Source organism: Lissotriton helveticus, chromosome 7 (assembly GCF_964261635.1).
Source record: "Lissotriton helveticus chromosome 7, aLisHel1.1, whole genome shotgun sequence".
NCBI lineage: Eukaryota > Metazoa > Chordata > Amphibia > Caudata > Salamandridae > Lissotriton > Lissotriton helveticus.
This window is the reverse complement of record NC_136068.1, coordinates 1,703,828,032-1,703,847,971: the sequence shown is the minus strand read 5'-3', so window position 1 is coordinate 1,703,847,971 and position 19,940 is coordinate 1,703,828,032. Positions and strand designations below refer to the sequence as shown.

At 43.3% G+C, this 19,940-nt stretch overlaps 1 protein-coding gene across 1 annotated transcript in view; it reads left to right on the top strand.

Annotated features, from left to right (window-relative positions):
* Positions 1–19,940, top strand: part of LOC144769650 (IgGFc-binding protein-like) — a 573,708-nt gene that overhangs the window by 221,656 nt on the left and 332,112 nt on the right. Inside the window, exons 5-6 of the mRNA XM_078653825.1 lie at positions 8,051–8,618; positions 12,487–13,082. Of these exons, the coding sequence (XP_078509951.1) occupies positions 8,051–8,618; positions 12,487–13,082 (1,164 nt within the window). The remainder of the gene's footprint in view (positions 1–8,050; positions 8,619–12,486; positions 13,083–19,940) is intronic.

Genomic DNA, 19,940 nt, shown 5'->3' with positions numbered 1-19,940 from the left:
GGTGCCTTAGACCCAATCCCATGTGTACATCTGCTATTAAGAAGATTCTCCTGTTCGTGTTTGGAACACCATATAACATGACAACTTTGCTCCCTCAGAATAAGAGTGTATCTCTAGAGTCGTGTGAAAACAATAGACAGCTATTTCACTCAGTCAATTGTGCGTACTTAGTTTCACCAGAGTGCAGAGAAGAGAGAGAGACGGGCGTTTTCAATAAAAGGTATAATTTATTGAGCAGTCTTCCTTCTCATGCAAGAGAAATGAATTGCCACAATTGCAATACTTAATGTAAAGTAAAGTGCGTACAGTAAAAGGAGTATTATGAAATAATACTGTAAAAGCATTGATATGGTTTCTTAGCCATAAGACACTTAAAATGGATAAAATCTATACATACATATATACATTGACTAACGTACTCAACTGGTGCTTCTAAAATACGCCTACCCCGGTGTACCTGACCTAAGCCTAATACGTAGGAAGGAGTAAGTAAGTAGCAGTTTAAGTTAAGTTTGTTTTGCCAAGAATCAGAATCAAGAATTCTCTTTAAGGGTTTAGTCAGTTCCGTACCTTGGTATTAGAAAGCAGGAGGTCTGGTATCTCTCTGTCAGGACTCGATATCCCAGCAACCCGCAAGAGTAGGCTGGAAACGCCGGAGCTGGATTTTCTCGGCTGGAGAAAAAGACAGCGTCTTTCTCAGCGCGTCAAAGAGGAGGGGCAGCGTCCGTGGGCTCTCGCATCAGCTGGGCTCTCTGACAAGTAGATAACTGCTCTGCTCCAAAACCACCACCGTGTGTTTGCTTAAGGCCACGTTGGTATATTTATACCTGAAAGGTGCCGGGTTTGACGTAAGGTTTGGACATAAGACGTCAATAAAGATGTCACTAAGAACTGGCCGTTCTTGCCGTGCTTCGCAGGAGTTCTAGGATGAAATCAAAACAAAAGCAAACGGGGATTTCCCAGGTTGCTGGAGGTTTGGTTTGTTTAGAGAACTCGTTGTGCTTTCTAGGAGTCCGGGGAAGTAGCTTTGCTGAATGTGACTGCATGGGCTACGACCTAATATGGATTTGATTCTTATGCGTTCATGGGGATATTGTTGATTATAACCGCACAAAGGCATAAAATAGAAATATTGAGTTAGGTTCCTAGATAAAAACACAATACAAGACTTACAGGGGCATTAAAGTTAGGCTCATATTTCACTTGTACAAATCCAATGAAAATTAGCAGTTATAGTTGCCTGAGTTAACTATAAGTTACACCCCCGCAATGCACTGTTTATGACCTCACATATTACATCACTCATGACATGGTCAGTGACATCACTGATGACATCACTAATGTCATCTCAAATGACATCACTGAACTGCTCACACCCCATCGAACCTCTTGTACACCCACTGACACACATACACAACCACTAAAATACTCATTCACAAATCCATACCAGTATACTAGTGTACCCACTTACTCCTCCTTAGAGGCTCACACTCCCACTCACTTACTTGTACAGCCACTCACACAACTACCCACGTACCCACAAAAAAATTCATACAACCAATCACTTACCCATACAGCCGCTCGAATAACCATACACTCACCCATATAGCTACTCACACACCCATCAGTGATGTCACTGACCATGTCATGAATGATGTAATGTAAAAGGTCATAAGCAGTGCATTGCCGGGGCATAAAGTATAGTTACCTTAGACCACTACAATTGCTGTTTTTCACTGGTTTTGTGCAAGAGCATTGCTGAGCCTAACTATATTATCCCTGTAACTTTTCGTTTTTTTCTGTGAATTTCTAGGGGTTTTTAATGTTTTTTCCTAACTATATTTGTCCATGTAACCTTTGTTTAATTCACTTAATTTTTAGTTTTTTTTCATAATTCTGTTTCCGATCTATAGCATCTCTATAACCTCAGTTTTTTCAGTGAATTGCTATGTTTTTTAAATGTTATATCATAACTATTTGTTCAGTGAATGTTTTTATTTTTTTTCTTAATTATAATCTTTCACCTTTGAGAGTGGGTGTGTGAGTGACTGTGTAGGTCAGTGAGTGCTGGTTGTGTGAGTAGCTATATGAGTCTTTGGGAGTATGTGAGTGTTTTGGTTGGTGTGTGAATGGCTGTATGGGTCTGTGAGTAGATGTGTGACTAGTTGTATAGGTCTGAGAGTGGGTATGTGAGTTGTATGGGACGGTGACTGGGTGTGTGAGTGGCTGGATGGGTCTGTGAGTGTCTTAGTGGGTGTGTGATTATGTCTTTAAGTGGGCATATGAGTGCCTGTGTGGATGAGTGAGTGCCTGTGTAGGTCTGTGAGTTCCTGTGTGGGTTTGTGGTTGGGTCTGTGAGTACCTATGTGAGTGTGTGAGTGCCGATGTGGATCTGTGAAGGCTTGTGTGACTGTGTGAGCTGTGTGAGTCAACTGGGGCACCGTCTATGTTTATATGTGTAAGTGCTTCCTGTTAAGGTTTGATTTCTGTGAAATGAGCATCAGGGCCAGAACAAAACCCCACATGTCTGTTTATCCAACTAGAGTTCACAGTTTTAGGCAAAATGCCAACCCAACTGGAGTACTTTCTACTGGTTAATTGGTAAGTGCTACCTTGTTGGGTAAATGTCTAGGGACTTATTTACAAGCTCCTTGCGCCGCCAGTGTGCCACTTTTTCCAATCTTAAAAGTGGCACACCGGCTGTGCAAATGGTTTGTGAATAAGCCCCCTAGGGTTTATTCTATGCTACAGCTGCATAATGGACCACTAAGAAATGTTTCCAGTGACCTTGTGTGCATTTTGGCAATTTAGTTCCTCATGCGTCTACTCTTTATCCAGAAATCTGTGATAATATGAATCCTTCCATAGAGAAAACAACAAGACAACAGAGAGGTAAATCTACAACAAACATGGGTTCTTCCCCTTAACTATACAAAGTAAGTGGTTCTTTATTTGGTGGAGATGTCCTCATATTCCTGGACATAAAGAACATGCCAACAAAATTGTATGGAAACATGCTGGGGGGTTTTTGTTAAGCTGTCCATCATCATGGCAAGAGGTGGGAAGACCTTTTCATACTACTAAGGTAGATTAATGTGTCCAAACAGGCAGAGCTTCCAAGTCTTTAGTACATTTGCAAACTCCTATTAATTTAAAGGGAGAATCATGGATTGTGCTCCCACCAGGACAGGAGTAGAAACCCACTTGTCTGTTCATGGGGAAGTGGAAGTCACATCGCCCTCAGCCCCGGGACAATTCCGCCTCACGGACCCCATCCCCTGAGGCCTGGCCACTTGCACCCGGATTCCCTGGAGTCCACCCAGGAGACCCAATCTGCTAGGTTGGGCATCACGGGGGATCCTCATTGCCCCCACGGTCCCTGCTCACTCTCAACTTCCAGCAGGAGCAATAATACTCACACACATACCCAGAAGCATAAAATGATGTGCAAAGCATGTGGGGGGCAATTCTGTCATATATTTTCCTGCCCACTTGACAGCAGACAGGGAAACATAAAAACTCCTCTACCAGCAAGTGGGAGCAGTTTTCCTGTGCCCACCCACAGGGTGTGGCACTATTTTTTGCTTTCACTTGATGGGACCTTTCAATTCTCCTGCCAAGAGAGAGAAAACTGCTATCTCCCAAGGTGGGCATCTCGCTAGGGCCATTAATGGTTCTAGGAGGGGGGCCACATAGCCCCCTTCCTTTCTCTTTGAGGGGGCTACCCCAGGAAGGTGGTGGTCCCCAGGGCCAAGAATGTCCCAGGAGGGGGTCGCTCATGCCCACTCCTTCTAAAAATTTACCAAAGCCTTGGGAAGTGGTATCCCCCTTGTTTTTTTTCATTTCAATCAAGCCCAGGGAGGTGGTGATCCCTGGGGCTCTTAAGGCCACAAGGAGGTGGTCTACGTGGTCCCCTCCAATTTTCTGTTAATGCCCAGTGAGGTGGTGGTTCTGCGGGCTCTTAACAGCACAACAAGGGTGTTCTGCATTGACCTCCTCAATTATTTACCTAAAGTCCTGGGAAGGTGGTGGTCCCAGGGGCTCAAAAGAGTCTGAGGAGGTGGGCTGCTTGCAGACCCCTTCAAGGTTTAATATATATGCAATGTCCACAGAACCTGGCCACCTGAGGCCTAATCTTTAACCAAACGCAGGAGACGGAGCTTGATTTTATTTAAATTTTTGCCTCAAATTCACAAAACTCACAATTTCACTGCAGCAATTTTTTTTTTAAAGAGACTATTTTAATCCTGGTGGGTTCCTTGGAGAACTCAAGCATCAGGGCTAGGGGGTCAGGGTATTTATATCCTGCACCCTTTTCTTTATTTTTACGAGGGAAGCGGCTGAGGCTGAGTCCCAAGATGACTCCTCAAACTTCCTGGTTGAAGTGTTAGCAGCCAAAGACATCTCTGCACTATATCAGGAATATTCATAAAGTACTAACAACATTAGATATCCAAATTTGGGTTTTCTTCAATATCTCAAAAAAACTACTGAACAAATTTACACCAAAACACAAAAATATCACTTTCTAGACCTAGATCTAGCTTTCTGCCAAATTTTGTGTAATTCAGTTCAGTGGTTCGGGCTGTTGTCTTGTCTAAAACCTCAATGGGACTGAACACAGGAAATGCAAATGTTTTGACCCCGCCCCATATTTCTCTGCCCTTGCTGGACAGACCCCCCTGACACATTACATATACAATAGGATGCAGCAGCACACTTTTTGAGGGGAATATTTTGTGAAGATTCATCAAACAGTGCCAAAGATATAAAATAAGCAAGTTAAAATACTCTTTGCCTATGGAAACCAGGTCCTAACTATAATCTCCGGCTGGCTACCACCAGCAGACAATATATATATTCACTGACAAAAACAACGTTTAAATGGACCTTTAATTAGGTATGATAATATTATCTCACTTCGCAAAAAAAAGAAAATATTACTGAAACAACTAAAAGTTAAAGTGATGCTATAGGTAGGTGAAGCTGTCAGCTTAAATACAATGATTTAATACAAAAAACACAGAATTTCAATAGGTATAGTTATTTCAAGTAACGATACGTCGTGCCCATGTCAAGAACACTATTGTCATCAATGCTGTCAGTTCACAGTGATGCTATCAATGATGTCAATAGACATGCAATGACTGTTATAATATGTGGGGTCATAAGAAGTGCATGATGAGGGTGCAAGTTATATAATTTCTTAAAATACCTATAACTGTTAAATGTCAGTGTTATTTTTATTTTAAATTTAAACTGGCATTTTCACCTAACTATATATATCACTTTAGTCATTATTTAGTCCAGTAAATTTCTATGTTTTTATTTAATGTAAAGCAAAATGTTATCATCATACATAACGACAAACCCACGCCATGCACTGCTGAAGACGAGGCCCTGTGATTGACTACCTGCAGGCAGCCAACCCCCACAGTGCACAGCCTTTGATCATATGCAGTGTGTAGTTGGGAGCAGAGTCTGGCTTGCGGCCATGCTCTGACTTTAGCTCTCCAAGAGTAGCTATCTACCTCCCCAGACTTGGCCTTTGGCACTCTGTGGTTTGGGATTGGCTGCAGGCAGCTAATGCTCGCTGTGCGTGACCAAATGCCCCATGGCCAACTGCCTCGTTGTGGAACCCACCACAGATGCTCAACCCCAGTTTTTCTTTTTAATTTTTTTTAACCCCGGAGTGCCTTGCAGTAACCAGTATGACCCTCCACTCTCCCCCCCAGTGCTCCTGAGGGACTCCAACTGAAGCCCAGGGGTACTCACTGCCTTCCACCGTGCACCCATACAATAGTGGAAATCTAAAAATAAAATCACATTTAAATCAGGGGGTATACCTTTACCCTCCTCCCTCATATTTATTTATTTTTTCAGGACATAGGCACTGAGTCTTGTGTTCTGAAATGGAGGCTGCAACCTTTCTGTTCATGTTGCGGCCAATCAATCAGCTTTTCACTCCCATGGTAGTGAGACAGCCAATGGGAACAGAAGCCCCACCATTCAATTTGATCTCTAGCCTATTTCAAGTTGCATGATCACAGATCTCTTATGGGCCTCCTACAAACCGAACCACCCAGACATGCAAAGTGTTTTACCCCAAATATCTCAAATACTACTGAATGGAGTTACCCCAAATCACAACAAAGAGAGCCTTTTTTTTTACTAATATCCAGCTTTCTGCCAAATTTGGTGTAATCGGTTTGGTCATTTTTGCGGTATCACTATTCAATTTATATATGAAAGGATAAATTGTGTTTTTGGACTTGGTCCTACTTGAAATTTCCAGGATGGAGCTGAGTTGGATGAATTATTTTTTAGGAACATTTATGAAGTTTTTCAGCCATCACCAAAGTCATTACCAAATGAAAAAACACTTCCCCTCTTATAACTAGGTCCTAACTATAACTACAGAGTGCAATATAATATATGTATTATCTACTGCTGATGGACAGTAGTTAGTTATAGTTAGGATGTAGTTTCCATAGGAAGAGAGGACTTTCATATGCCAAAAATGTTGGTGTTGTTTGATGAATCCTCTCAAAATTTTCAAAATGAATTTGCCTGCCACTTAAATAGAGGTCTTGAAAATTGTGCGCTGATCTGTAAAGCAGCGGCCTAGAAAAAGGGCAAGGGACAAGAAAAAGTCCCAAAACACGTTTTCTCCATGTTAATTTCTGTAGGAAACTTTAGACTCAGTTGCAGCCCGAATTGCAGATTGGACTTACACCAAATTTGGCAGAAAGATAGCTCTTGGTTCCGTAAGGGACTCCTCCCGATCTCCTGCCTGAGGTCAGATTAGCTGCCAAGACTTCAAACCAGGAAGTGCTGGCAGCCATATTGTGAAGAACAGAGACATAAGTAAAAACAACAAAAAAAGAAAAGTAAAGGTGGCAGGGTAGAAACACCCTGAACCCCTAGGCCTTTGTGGGGGCACGGGGGATCCCAGGGCCAAAATAGCATTTTTTTAAAAGTAATTTTGGTGGGAGATGCGCTGGATCTGTTACTCCTGCTGAAATAAAAAAAACTAAAAACAAACGTAGGCTCCTGCGCTATATTTTAAATCAGCCATGTCCCCGGGGCATAATGGAAATATAGATGGGGTAGCACAGGGCCCCTCCCCTCAGGCTATTCAAAGTGGGCAGTCATATAATTATTTAAGGGGAGCCTCATGGCTCCCCTGCTGTACCGGGGCTCACCACCTAACCGAGACACAGAAATACATAGAAAATAATGCATGGGAGGCCCTGCAGCCTCCCTCTGCAGATTCCAAGACTGACAGATCTCAGGGCCATAAGGAAATAGTAATGCTTGGGGGGCTCCAGCCCCCCATGCACACCCAGGGACTGGCACCTCCCCAAGGCAAACTATTGAATGAGATGTTGGGGGCCATGGCCCCCGCAACCCCAGGGACTGCCACCTAAGTAGTCCCATGAAAAACACGCTATCTAACCACATTCTAAGAGCATCATTTATTTTTTGCTAATGCCTATTCGGATATTGAGAAAACTTCTTTAAACTTTGGTACAATAAGACAGATGCAGGTGGAAAAGGCAGTTCTAGGGGCAGCAATGTGGTAGACAGATGCAGGTGCACCCATGGCAAGAGTTACTAGTGAGAATCCCCCTTAAGGTGCAAAGAAACTCTGGAATGGAAAGGGAAGAATGGGTTCTGTTCCGTATGGTTGGCTATCCCATAATGCCTTTATGTGGAGGTAGAGGGCAGGAGCAGGGCCGGACTGGCCGTAGGAGCACCCAGCAGTTCCCTGGAAGTGGGGAGGTTTGTGTCCGTGGAGGCCTGTTTTGTGAGAGGGGGCAGTTTTGCAGCATTGCTGAAATATCGGCCCCCTGTAACAAAAGCGGAAGCGGTGCAGTCGGGCCGACATCTGCCAGGGCTGGTTGCTGTTGCCCGTTCGGCCCTGGGCAGGAGAGTGTTAGCCCTCCCTGACTGGACAAATACACCCTGACCTGCCTGAGTATGTAACTGCTACTGTACTTGGAATAGATGCTAATAGTAATGTATCTATTCTGTGTTCTTTTTCCAGCTGAATGGTTTGTTAATCAACCTGCCCTACAGTGCTGATAATGGGAAGCTCTCAATTTATAAGCAAGGATATCATTGCTACGTGCAAACCAGCTTCGGTCTACTCGTCACCTACGACTGGCAGTCCTACGTTTCAGTCAAAATCCCAAGCACGTACGCGGGTGCCGTGTGCGGTCTCTGTGGTGACTTCGAGGGAGACAAAAGCAAGGAGCTGACCACGAAGGACAACATCTTAACAACAGATGCAACAGTCTTTGGGAAGAGCTGGAGGGTCAGGGATGTCCCTGGCTGCTCAGAAGCTGACAAGGCTGACTGTCCTGATCTGCCATCGATGGAGAAAGAGCAGAGAGAGAAGAAAAAAGACTGCTTTGTCCTGGTGGATCCTAATGGCCCATTCCGGGAGTGCCATGCTGTCATTGACCCAGAGGGCGCTTTCAAAGACTGTGTGTACGACGCTTGCTTCTACAAAGGGCGCCAGGACATCATATGCCAGGTCATCGCTAGCTATGCTGCTGCTTGCCAGGATGCTGGGATTAAAGTATACGATTGGCGTTCTGCCACTTTCTGCAGTGAGTATATTCACAATTTAAAGAAAGGTAGTTTGGATAACCTTTCGAAGGTAGACACTGGGTTAGAGTAAAATGATGTTAATGTACTGGGTGAGAATGCACATAAATACACATTTCCACAAAAAAAATTGCACCACAGAATACTCCAAATCACTCTTTGACCATCATTCATGATTTTGATGGAGGATTCACAGATTTTAAGTGTATCACTTACCGTCCACATTACTGAAATATATGCTGAGTCATCTTAGAGTGTTGTCTTGATATCCAGCTCCTTAGGGAATGGCAGTAATCACAACTTCCTGTTCTGGAGAGTGCATAATTACAGCAACACTGTGAAGTAGGTGGGAAGGGTGGAATTAACAAAACGGCTTAGATTTTGATAAGCATTGGAGCAGCGAGAGTGGATACACCACACAAACTACCTCTTGTAAAAGAGGCATAGTTGACCTCTCACTTTTGATGATTTCTCTTGTTCTGGAGAAGCCCATCTAATAATATTTTGCTGTGCAGTTCGAAGTTAATGTAACCTGCTGTCACTCTTGTTCTCTATTTAAGATATGAATATATTTCAAGTAGTGTAAAACACACAGAATATAGTACAATTTGCACATAAAACATTTACTGGTAGACAAAGTAATGTCATAAAGTCATTACTCTAATCTTGAAATTGTTCTTACACATAGCTATTGCTAATGTTAACATTCTCCACATTCCACTTAAAGAATAGGTGCATTAATATTATTCTAACATACAACAATTATTCGTTTCCAACCTATCTCACTCTAAAATCCTGTGCTTCTTGCACAGAGCAAACAAGGTCTATCTACATTAGAATATAGAGAGTAATTTGGGTTATCCAAAGTGTTACACTGAAGACATTTTGTGCCACTGGTATATTCAGTAAAAGAAGATGCTGTAGCCAGGGTCTTCAGGTGTAGTTAAACTGAGTAATGATCATTACTTTAGAACACCTGGTGCCTCATTTATGGGATTTTGATGTATGACAGCATGTCAAAGTGAAAGAGCAGGAATGCACTGTATTTCTCTAATATAGTGCATTCCTGTCCTTCCCCCCAGCGCTGGTGCAGTTTCAGCAGCCTAGCGTCAATGTAGGCACCCTTCCACAGGGCTGGACTAGGAACCAAAACCGGCCCTGGCAAAGTGCTCGGCTGCCCCTCCCACCCCCTCAGGGTCAGCAGCGACGGGCGCTGCTGAGCTCTTTGCCAGGGTCGGTTGACGGACGATTTTGTTACAGGCCAGATATTGCAACTATGCTGCAAAAAAGGCCCTGTAACGAAATCGGCCCCCACCAGTGCTGGGCACCGGGGGATTGCCTGGTGCCCGCTACGACCAGTCCGGTCCTGCCCTTGCACCACAGTGCAAAAGGTGCCTGTATTGTCAGCAGGATTAGTTTTGTGCATGAAAGGTCACCTTCCTACACAGAAACAATCCTTCTTAGGAGGCGTTTTCCTCTTTCTATGAGTGCTGCTGAATGTCGCACATATGGTAAGTGGAATAATCGAGGAGAAATCACGTTATTTCTACTCTATACTCCTCACCTTGGAAGGCATAAGATTTTGGCCCTTCTACAGGTTTTCAAGGTATTGTAAATCTGGGAAAGCATCAAAATCCAAGGATGTTGCATGGGAACACCCGCGGCAATGCACATGGAATGCCACCCGAGCGCAGAGTAAGGCAACACAGCGATTTGTGCTGCATTGCCTTACTCCATATCTATTAGGCCATTCAAAACCAAGCACAGTAGCTTTGCATGGCCTCATAGATTAGATTTCAAGGTTTGTACTACTTGAGCATCACAAAATGTGATGTCCGAAAGCCAAAGGGCCTCATGAAAATGTCTGTAATCACTGGTCCATGTTTAAGGTTGCCTGAAGGATAGTGGTGATTACGGGAACAATATTTTTAGACAAAATTTCCAGAGTCAAGGTTCTGTGGAGGTCAAATCACCTACCACCTAGTGCTTAATTTGATCCAGTGGTTGACAGTAGTGGGCACCTGCACCTATTTCACCATATCACATATTTACCAAGTGCAGGAGAGGGAAAATAAACAAATGGGGAAGACCGAGGAAGCAAAAGACAGCTAACCTGTCACAGGAGATAGTAGAAATCTAAAGGAGTGAGATAAAGAAGCAGGGAGTGTCTGGAAGTGGATTGTAGACTACCAGCCATGCTATTCGGTCCTCTTGAGTTTAATTGCACAAGCCGCTAGCTTCTGAGCAGACCCTTAGGCACCAGCACTCTTTGTTTTCACAACACGAATTAGGAACTGCTACCACCTACCACCAAAGGTAGAACATTGAAAGATTCTATTTGGAAGAATAAAGAATATATCAGGAGGTCTTTTTGTTAGTAGTCAAAAAACATGATTGGATTTGGGCAGCTCACACTGGAACTTAACCTGAATCTTTGCTTCCATCTGCAGCCAGTGAAGGGCCCGTCTGATTGCGGTAAGAGTTATGTTATGTTAATTTGTATTTGTTAAGCGCTTAATACCAGAAGGTCTCTAAGCGCTGAGGCAGTGATTCCAGGAAATTAGCAGGGCGATTGTGTCCAAGCCTCTGTGAACAGAATGGTTTTTAATTGTTTCCTGAAGGGTAGAAGGCGACGTTCCTTACAGAGGTGTCTCGGCAATTTGTTCCAAAGAGTGGGTATGGAGCTAGAGAAGGCTTGTCCTCCTTTGGTAACATAGTTGAAATGAGGGTTTTTTAAGAGGCAGTCCATAGAGGATCTGAAAGAGCGAGTGGGTGTATATTTCTGAAGGCGTTGTTTAATATATACAGGGGCTTGACCGCAAATAGCTTTGTGAGCTATGCAGAGGCCTTTAAATTTAGCTCTTTGTTTGAGCGGTAGCCAGTGAAGGCGTTGAAGGAGGGGTGATGCTCGCGTGTGCCTCATGAGTTTGAAGATGAGTCTGGCGGCATCGTTTATTACAATTTGTAATCTGCTCAGTAAGGAGTCCGGCAGTCCAATATAAAGTGAATTGTCATAATCAAGGCGGGCTAGGATCATGGTGGATACCACTGTTCCCATAGTGGAGAATGAAAGGATGGGGGAGAGTTTCCTCAGGACTTTCTATACATTTGTGTGCAATTAGTCCATGGTATGCTACGTTTATAATCAGTCCTAGTTTATCCACCTCTAGATAGAGGATATAACAATAAATTAATGTATTGTGCACCCTTTTCTGTATACAGAGACTGGGGAGAGGGGCAGCTGTCTATCAAGTCTGTGCGTACTTCCAGCAGCATTGCCTTAGGTTTACTGTTATTAAGCTTGAACCAGTTTTGGTTCATATAGGGTTCCATATCATTGAAACTAGATTAAAAACTGAGGACCTTAACTGAATGTTTTTATCATCTTCAAGAGAATGGTATATTATGTGATGCTTAGATATGTGATGTATCTGTAAGATCTTCATATAGATTCTGAAAATGCAGGGGGATGTACAAGAAAATATGTGTGTTAAGGACATGAGAGATCGAAGCAAAGAAAATCAATGGGGGACTCTGTGTTTAATGAGATTGCAACAGAACATTGCCTAACAGAAGCACTGGGGCTCCATATGGGTTTCCATCAATGGAGCAGGGATAGCAAACTATTCTTTTCTATGTAACACAATTAGCACATAACATGTATTGTTTGTTGGGTTCTGGATCACCAAAACGTAACCATTTTTTCCAAAATGTTTGGAAAAAGCTGAATTTGTTAAGCCATGTGTGAACTATCCACTCTCTTATACGTCACACTACAGACACAACCATGGAGAAATATCATAAAGAAAGTGGACTCTGTTTCATGAGCAAATCTTTGCTAATTGAATTTTTACTCTCTCTTAATTTCAGGCCCATCCTGTGGAGCTAATAGTCACTATGAAACATGTCCCAGTGGCTGCCCCACCACCTGCTACACCTTAACTCGCTCAGTGGAATGCAATGCAAATTGCAAGGAAGGCTGTGTATGTGACGAAGGTTTTGTACTCAGCGGTAGCCAGTGTGTTCCCATCTCCCAGTGTGGGTGTGAATACAACGGCATCTACTACAAGCCTGGAGAGGTCTTCTACCCCAATGGCCTGTGTTCCAATCAGTGCACCTGTATGGGAGGCGGACTCATAGTTTGCAAAGCATTTTCTTGCAAAGCCAATGAGGAGTGTAAGATAATCAACGGCATCCTGAAGTGTCAGCCCATTGGTTCGGCCCAGTGCTGGGCAGCAGGTGATCCTCATTGTCGCACTTTCGATGGGCTGCCCTTTGATTTTCAAGGTACCTGCACATACACACTGTCAAGAACCATCTCCCTTATAAATGCGCTGGTCGCCTTCACCATCAGTGTGGAGAATGAAAAGTATGGAAATGGGAAAGTGTCGGTGACTAAGATGGTAATGGTTGACGTCTATGGATACAACATTATGCTCCTGCAGAACAAGAAAGGAGTTGTCAGGGTAAGCCAAGGTCATGATCTGACAATGTGTTAGTTGTTGCAAAGTTCTAAACTAACCCTAACTCAGTCAGTCATTCATATCATTTAACCCTGTTGCTGACGTTTACTGTGATCTGCAAGTTCTGCATTAGGTCAAGTTGGATAAACTAAGTACCAATAAACTGGGTAATATTAACACATTTACCGTCCTTAAAACCTTAGTAAGTTCAGCATGCAGCGCTACATATAAGCAATTTGGTGTACCTCATATTCCAATATCCATGGGGTTGAAACATACAACTGCCCCGCCCCTCCACAAGTTTGACCTCCACAGGCTATTGACACTTGCACTTAATTATTGATCTTTTATACTGACCTGAAAAACTACTGGTGTTTTACCTTTATATTATGTATTCATTTATTTGTTTTGCTCACAATGCACCCAAATGTTGACAAAATCACCTGACACCACATGTAGGGTAGGCTAGAACAGCAGGGTCTATATGGAACAGACATTAAGGATTAATAATTGAGATGGGGCTGGAAAGAGCTTGGGATGACATTTTTTGCTAGGAGAAGAGGAAGGTATGTCTCCCAAATGAGAAAGTGAGTGGTTCAGAAAGATTCTGCTTGTGGATTGCATGTTTTGTTCAAAAAGTTCTGCCTGCAGTGTTTTAATGGATATTGCATTGTGCCAGGCTCACAGGAGAGAATCTGAAATGCTTCATGGAGCAGTGCCAAGAACAGGACTGTCTTAATATCATTATAGACCCTCTTTGGCAAAGCAGAGCCCTGCCTGCACAACCACTCACAGAAATAAAAATGTTTAACGGAAAATGAGTGTTAAATTATTTTCTCCATGGGGCCCCTACGCTCGTGAGGCTCCTGGACAACTGCCCAGCGTACTCATTTGTTAAGACGGCACTGACCATGAACTTTCTCACTGTTTTGCTTTACCTTGTGGTTTTCCATTGTGAGTTCGGAAGTATCAACTAGGCTGGTTCCCTAACATTGTGGTGTGCAGGAAGAGGTCAATGTTCAGAGGTGCACAGTACTTTGCATGTAATTATTTGTAGTGACTGAACTGGTTTTCCTTAGATTTTCCTTAGACTTGAACGGAGATTTAGGTCTCAGTTTTGCATTCCCTGGAGTTTGCCTAATTCTTTTTTTGGAATATCATTGTACACTCCATTACCATAGTCTAGCGCTGAGAGTACAAGCCTTAGGTAGTTTTGACTGTATTGTTTAGTTGAATACCAAGAGCATCCTTCTCGGTCTCATCAACTGGATCTGCTAGATCAACTAGTTCAACCAATACTATAGCTTGTAATCATGTCACACACAAACAGACTGTGTACACTCTTCTCAGGAGTGGAGGATTAGCGCGTGTCTTGTGGCCATTCGAACAGGAGTTTACCAATGGCATGATTTCCTGTGTTCATGACTTTAGTTTTAGAACCTTTTTAGTGCAAATGTTTCTTTAGGCAGTATAACATCTGGCAATTATCAATCTTAGAACGAAAATTCTGCTTATTTTTACTTCAGATGTAAATTTAGCTGTAATCAATGTACATTTGAAAATGCAACTGGAAGTGGAAAATGACTCCTCTAAGTGCCTGCATGTAAATATAGAGTAAAGACAGAGCTCAGGGATCAATATATCTAACAATGTTTGACTCAGAGGAAGGCAGAGAAAGTAATCCTGGTCCACATTCCCTGTCTTTGAATTATGATGGGATTAACAATGCTGTACAATACCAAGATATACTAGAGGCGAATTAGAGCTGATCAATAATAGGAAGTTTCCTCTGATGCATTCCAATGTGGTTTTTGTGTCCTAGTGTCCCTGGAAAATCAGATCCCCACTCAAGGATGTAGTATGCTTCTATAAACTTGCAGAATTGTTGTATTAAGTTTGCCTCCAATATCTTACTAAGCAGTGCACATTGTAAATGACAAACTTGGTCCATGGGTCTATAGAATAAGCTGTAGGTTTTCAGTTGGAACTCAACTATGTTTGACTGGTGAGTTGAACAGATCAATGTTGTCGGGCACGACTGATCAGACATTATTTAATAGAGGATGCTAATGTTAAATATTTTGAAGCCTTCAGTTCTGGAGTTATTAGCAGATTTATTGTTCATTCAGAAGTGTGAAGCAGCTAGAGAGTTTTGGTATGTTACTCTTCTATGGATTGTTGGATTTTAACAGATTTTCCTTTTAAGAATTTAAAGAGATTTTCGTGGAATTCTATCATTACTGCAACTTTTTTTTTATGGATGTAGAGTGTGAGTTTTCATGATAGCAGACAAATTATACACAGAAGTAAAAACAGTAAAAATAAATACAACCCTTCAATGATAGGGATGTAATCAGTGACCATAGAAAGCAACTGCGGAAGAACAAATTAATATAGTTGTTCTGATACTGTTACCTAGAGTGAGTGACTGAATTCTCTGTAGCAAGGTAGCCATGTGGGCCTGGAGGTACTTCCACTTTGTGGTAGCTTTGCACTAAAACAAAGACCCAAACATGGCACAAAATGTTGAGTTGGGAATTACTTTCCAACATAAATCATGATTTGCATAGGAAAATTGCCATAAAGTATGCAGTACTTTGCGCTACTTCGTGTAAAGTTGGTTTACTGTCGGTAGAACATGGGTGTTCCCTGCAACCACCCATATAATTAGACACAAACCCATATCTACTAACAATTCAAAACAGGGTTTAGTGGCAAAAGAATTATGCCTCCTTGAGCCAAGCGTAACATTGGAGCGATTTTGTAAGTCTTCACATTTTTCCAAATTTATATATGTGCTGCACTGTACAGTGCACATACAAGGTGGGAAAGGTAAAAAGAATGGTTGCCGTAAATTGAGGGTCTCCTTCCAATACAAAACAAATCTATCTGGCCTGTCCCTCCCCTCCGCTCAATTTCCTCAATAACTCCCTCGCCCATGGCATTGTCCCTCAGTCTCACAAATCTGCTATTATCATTCCCATTTTAAAAAAAAACGGTGCAGATCCATCCTCACTTGCAAACTATCGTCCCATCTCTCTTCTCTCTTTCCTAGGCAAAATACTGGAACGTCATATTACCAGAACACTTAGCGTCTTTGTGGAGGAGAATGACTGTCTAGCCTCCCACCAGGCTGGTTTTCGCCCGGCGCATTCCACGGAGTCCGTGGTCCTCTCTGTGATGGATAACCTCAGAGAGGGCATGGACACCAACCAGCCCCAAGCTCTGGTTCTCCTTGATCTGTAAGCCGCCTTCGACACGGTGGACCATTCCATCCTCCTTTCCCGTGTCGAGGCGGCTGGCATCAGGGGGACCGCCTTGGTTTGGCTGGCATCCTTTCTGAGGGACCGCACTCAGGCCGTCCACCTGGCTAATTTTTCTGCACCCTCTCAAAAGGTTCACTGCGGAGTCCCGCAAGGATCTTCCTTGTCCCCTCTGCTGTTTAATTTGTACATTTCCCCTCTTATTTTGGCACTTCAGTAGATGGAAGTTACTATCTACAACTACGCTGATGACCTCCAGCTTGTCTTTAATTTATCCTCCTCTCCAGAATCCACTCACAATTTTCATTCTGGTATGTTTTTTATCAGGGACTGGATGAGCTTCAATCATCTGAAACTTAACCCCGACAAAACCGAGTTGGTGTTGATGGGTGGCTCCTCCAGTCCCTGGAATTCTTTGTTTTGGCCTCCTTCCCTGGGTTCTCCCCCACCCCCTCTTTTTCGGTCAAAACTTTAGGGATAAAACTTAATGCTCACCTCACCTTGCACTCTCAGATTAGTTCAGTTGTTTCCTCGTGTTTCCTCACTCTCCGCACTATTCGAAAGGTGTCACGTTTTTTCTCCTTTTGTGCACTCAAACGTATTCTGTCTGCAATGGTGATCTCCCGTTTAGACTACGGCAATGTCCTGTATACCGGTGTCCCCGCATACTATCTTCTGAGACTTCAACCGGTGCAGAACCAGGCAGCCCGACTTGCTTACAACTTGTCCAAGTCTCATCATGTCACCCTGCTGCTCAAAGCTCTGCATTGGTTGCCTATCCGGGAACATGCCCTGTTTAAGATGGGCTGTATCACCTTCAAGGCCAGGGCGGGGACAGCCCCCAGCTTTATTTCTTCTGAGATCAAGGCCTACCTTCCTAGTAGAGAGTTGCGCTCCTCTTCACAATCCCTCTTGGTTGTCCCTCGTTTCAAGAAGAAGAGGTCAGGAGGCGTTACATTTTCAACGCTAGCACCGACTTTCTGGAATTCCCTCCCTCCTCTCATCAGGTCCTCCCCCCACTATTTGGAGTTTCGGAAAGCTTTGAAAACTTTCCGCTTTTCCCAAGCCTTCCCACACTACTAGTTTGTTCCTCCCACTGTCCTATGGCTGCATCCCTAGCGCCAAGAAACCGCTTGGTATATGTGCGCTTTATAAATATTTTAATTTCATTTCAATTTCAAAACCTATTCTTCGAAAAACGCACACATCCATACACTCAGATGCAAGAGTGTATGCGTTGGCACATGTCAGTCTAAAGTGCTCCAGCGCTGGGGAAGGAAAAAATAAGAATGATTTGCGCAGATGAATTCCCTGATGAAGGGCTAGGCCCGAAATGCATTGGGCAAAAAATCAAGGAATATAGTGAAAATCACTGATGAAAGTATGTGCCCTAAATGAAAGAAGATGATTAAAAATTAACCCTTGGAAAATATTTACAAATGGTTTAAAGTTTATTGGAAAAAAAAATAAAGAGTGCAATTGGGGACACTCTCCCCTGCTGGGAGCTGCGCAAATAATACTTCTTCACTCCATTCCCCAAACTCAGGGCGACAACCAATTAGCACCAACTTTTATTTCTACCTTTGAGGACACAGAACAACCTGGAGTGCGAAGGTCCTTCCTCCATTTGAAGGAAAAAATAAGCCATATCTTTGGTTGCTGTGCTGCGTACTGCCAAAACCTAGTGAATCTGCCCCTTCTAGTCTGAAGTTGCTCCCCTCTCTCAAGATGGTAAGAAGTGTCTCCTAAATTCAGATTTGGTTTAGCATTGCTTAGAATTGAACTGAAGGCACTGATCGTACAAAATGTTTTAGGCCAATATAGGACAGTATGAAGAACGATGATGAAATGTAGTTGTAGCATGCTGCACGGACTAAATATGTCCTGCTAGTCGGAGACCACACATTGCACAGGGTACATCACATTTATACTAGGCCTGCTTCCAAGCACTGCCACTGGCTTGCAGATATGCTAAAAGTACCAGAGAGACATGATGTAAATTACCCCCGTATCACATATTGTGAAAATTGGGGAAACCTGGTCTAGCACCCTGGTGTACTGATTCTAAAATCAGCAATGTTGCCCTTGACTAGTTTTCCTTCCTAGATTTGTTGAAGCTTTTCTTGCTCGCTACAGTGTAGATAAGGATTATACTGTAATTATGGTCAAAAGGCAGTCACAGTTTTATTGGAAACAAATAGGAAACTGGTCACACTTGCGCAAGGTTTCTGTCAGTTGCAACCCAGAGACCTGAGATGGAAGTCCCTGCGACTTTACTCAGCTTCTAGAAAGCCACCAGCAGTCAATTGAATCATAACGTTCATGAGCTTCTTATATCACCTACTTTCAAATTTCTTGCCGTGATATTTGGGCTCAGGTTTTGCAATTTGTGTTTCACACTTTTGTGGCACAGACCCAGTGTAAAATCTATTTTGGTATTATCGAAGCTTTGTACAGTCCATTTGCGTGATTCTGAATGGTTTAGTAAGCACATAGTAACACAATGCTGCACATTACTTTGTGTCAGGTAGGTGTTACATGATTAGAGCATGGGAGTGTGTCCTATGCACCAACACCTGTATTTTGTTAGAACCCCAAAGATTTGTAAAACTGGGTTGACATCCAAACGGTGCACCTACCTGAAACATCTTCATTTTCTCCTCATTACTTCCTCTTTCTATGTGTGCTGTATTCGGCAGCACTCATAGAAAGAGGAATATGCCTACTACGGCAGGGGCGGCTCTAGGCTCATGGCGGCCCTGGGCAGGGAGCGTAGGTAGGGGGCCCCGGAAGAGGGGGTCCGGGCGGGGGAGGGGGGAGGGAAGCGAGTGAAGAGGCGCGGGTGGGATCAGAGCTGGAGGCCGCCAAATCCCTGCCAGGGGCCACCACGCAAATATGTATCCATCCTCAGAGGATTATTATATTAAGGATATATATTGGTGTGATGGCCCCTGGGGTTTGGTGGCCCTGTGCAGGTGCACAGCTTGCACATGCCTAAGGCCACCCCTGACTACGGATTGATTTTGTACAGGATAGCGTCCTTTCCTGCAAAAAAACAATCCTGTCCTTAACACAGGCATTCTTGGCCCAGGGTGCGTTTGCACTACAAAGTGGACAGCGTACCAGCACTGAGAAAAAGCGGTATTGCACTATATCATAATATAACTGATGAATTTCTGTTCTCCATCTTTCACAAAACACAGCATAGCAAGTTGCCTTGCAGCATTGTGTGAAAGAAAAGTCAATCTGGCCCCTGATTTCTAGAGCTACGAAACATGCATATGTGCGAGTGCTTGTGTTTACCATTTCAGTCATTCCACTGCTGATAATTTCTTGCTTAAACACTGCTATAGAAATAAACACGAAACAGCATCTCTTGAACACACTTTTTAATGGCCTTGTACACTGGGGTATCACTGAACCTTAAAATCAAATTACCTTGCAGACCCTAATTTCATAGTGTTACTCTCTCGACATAGAGGGACATATTGATCATGCAGTCGTGTTGCGCTTGTGCCACACTTGGGGCTCAAGGGAAATGCTACTATTAAGTTAGATTCAGCTAGCCACACAAGGCTCTGCGTGGCTTGATGAATCT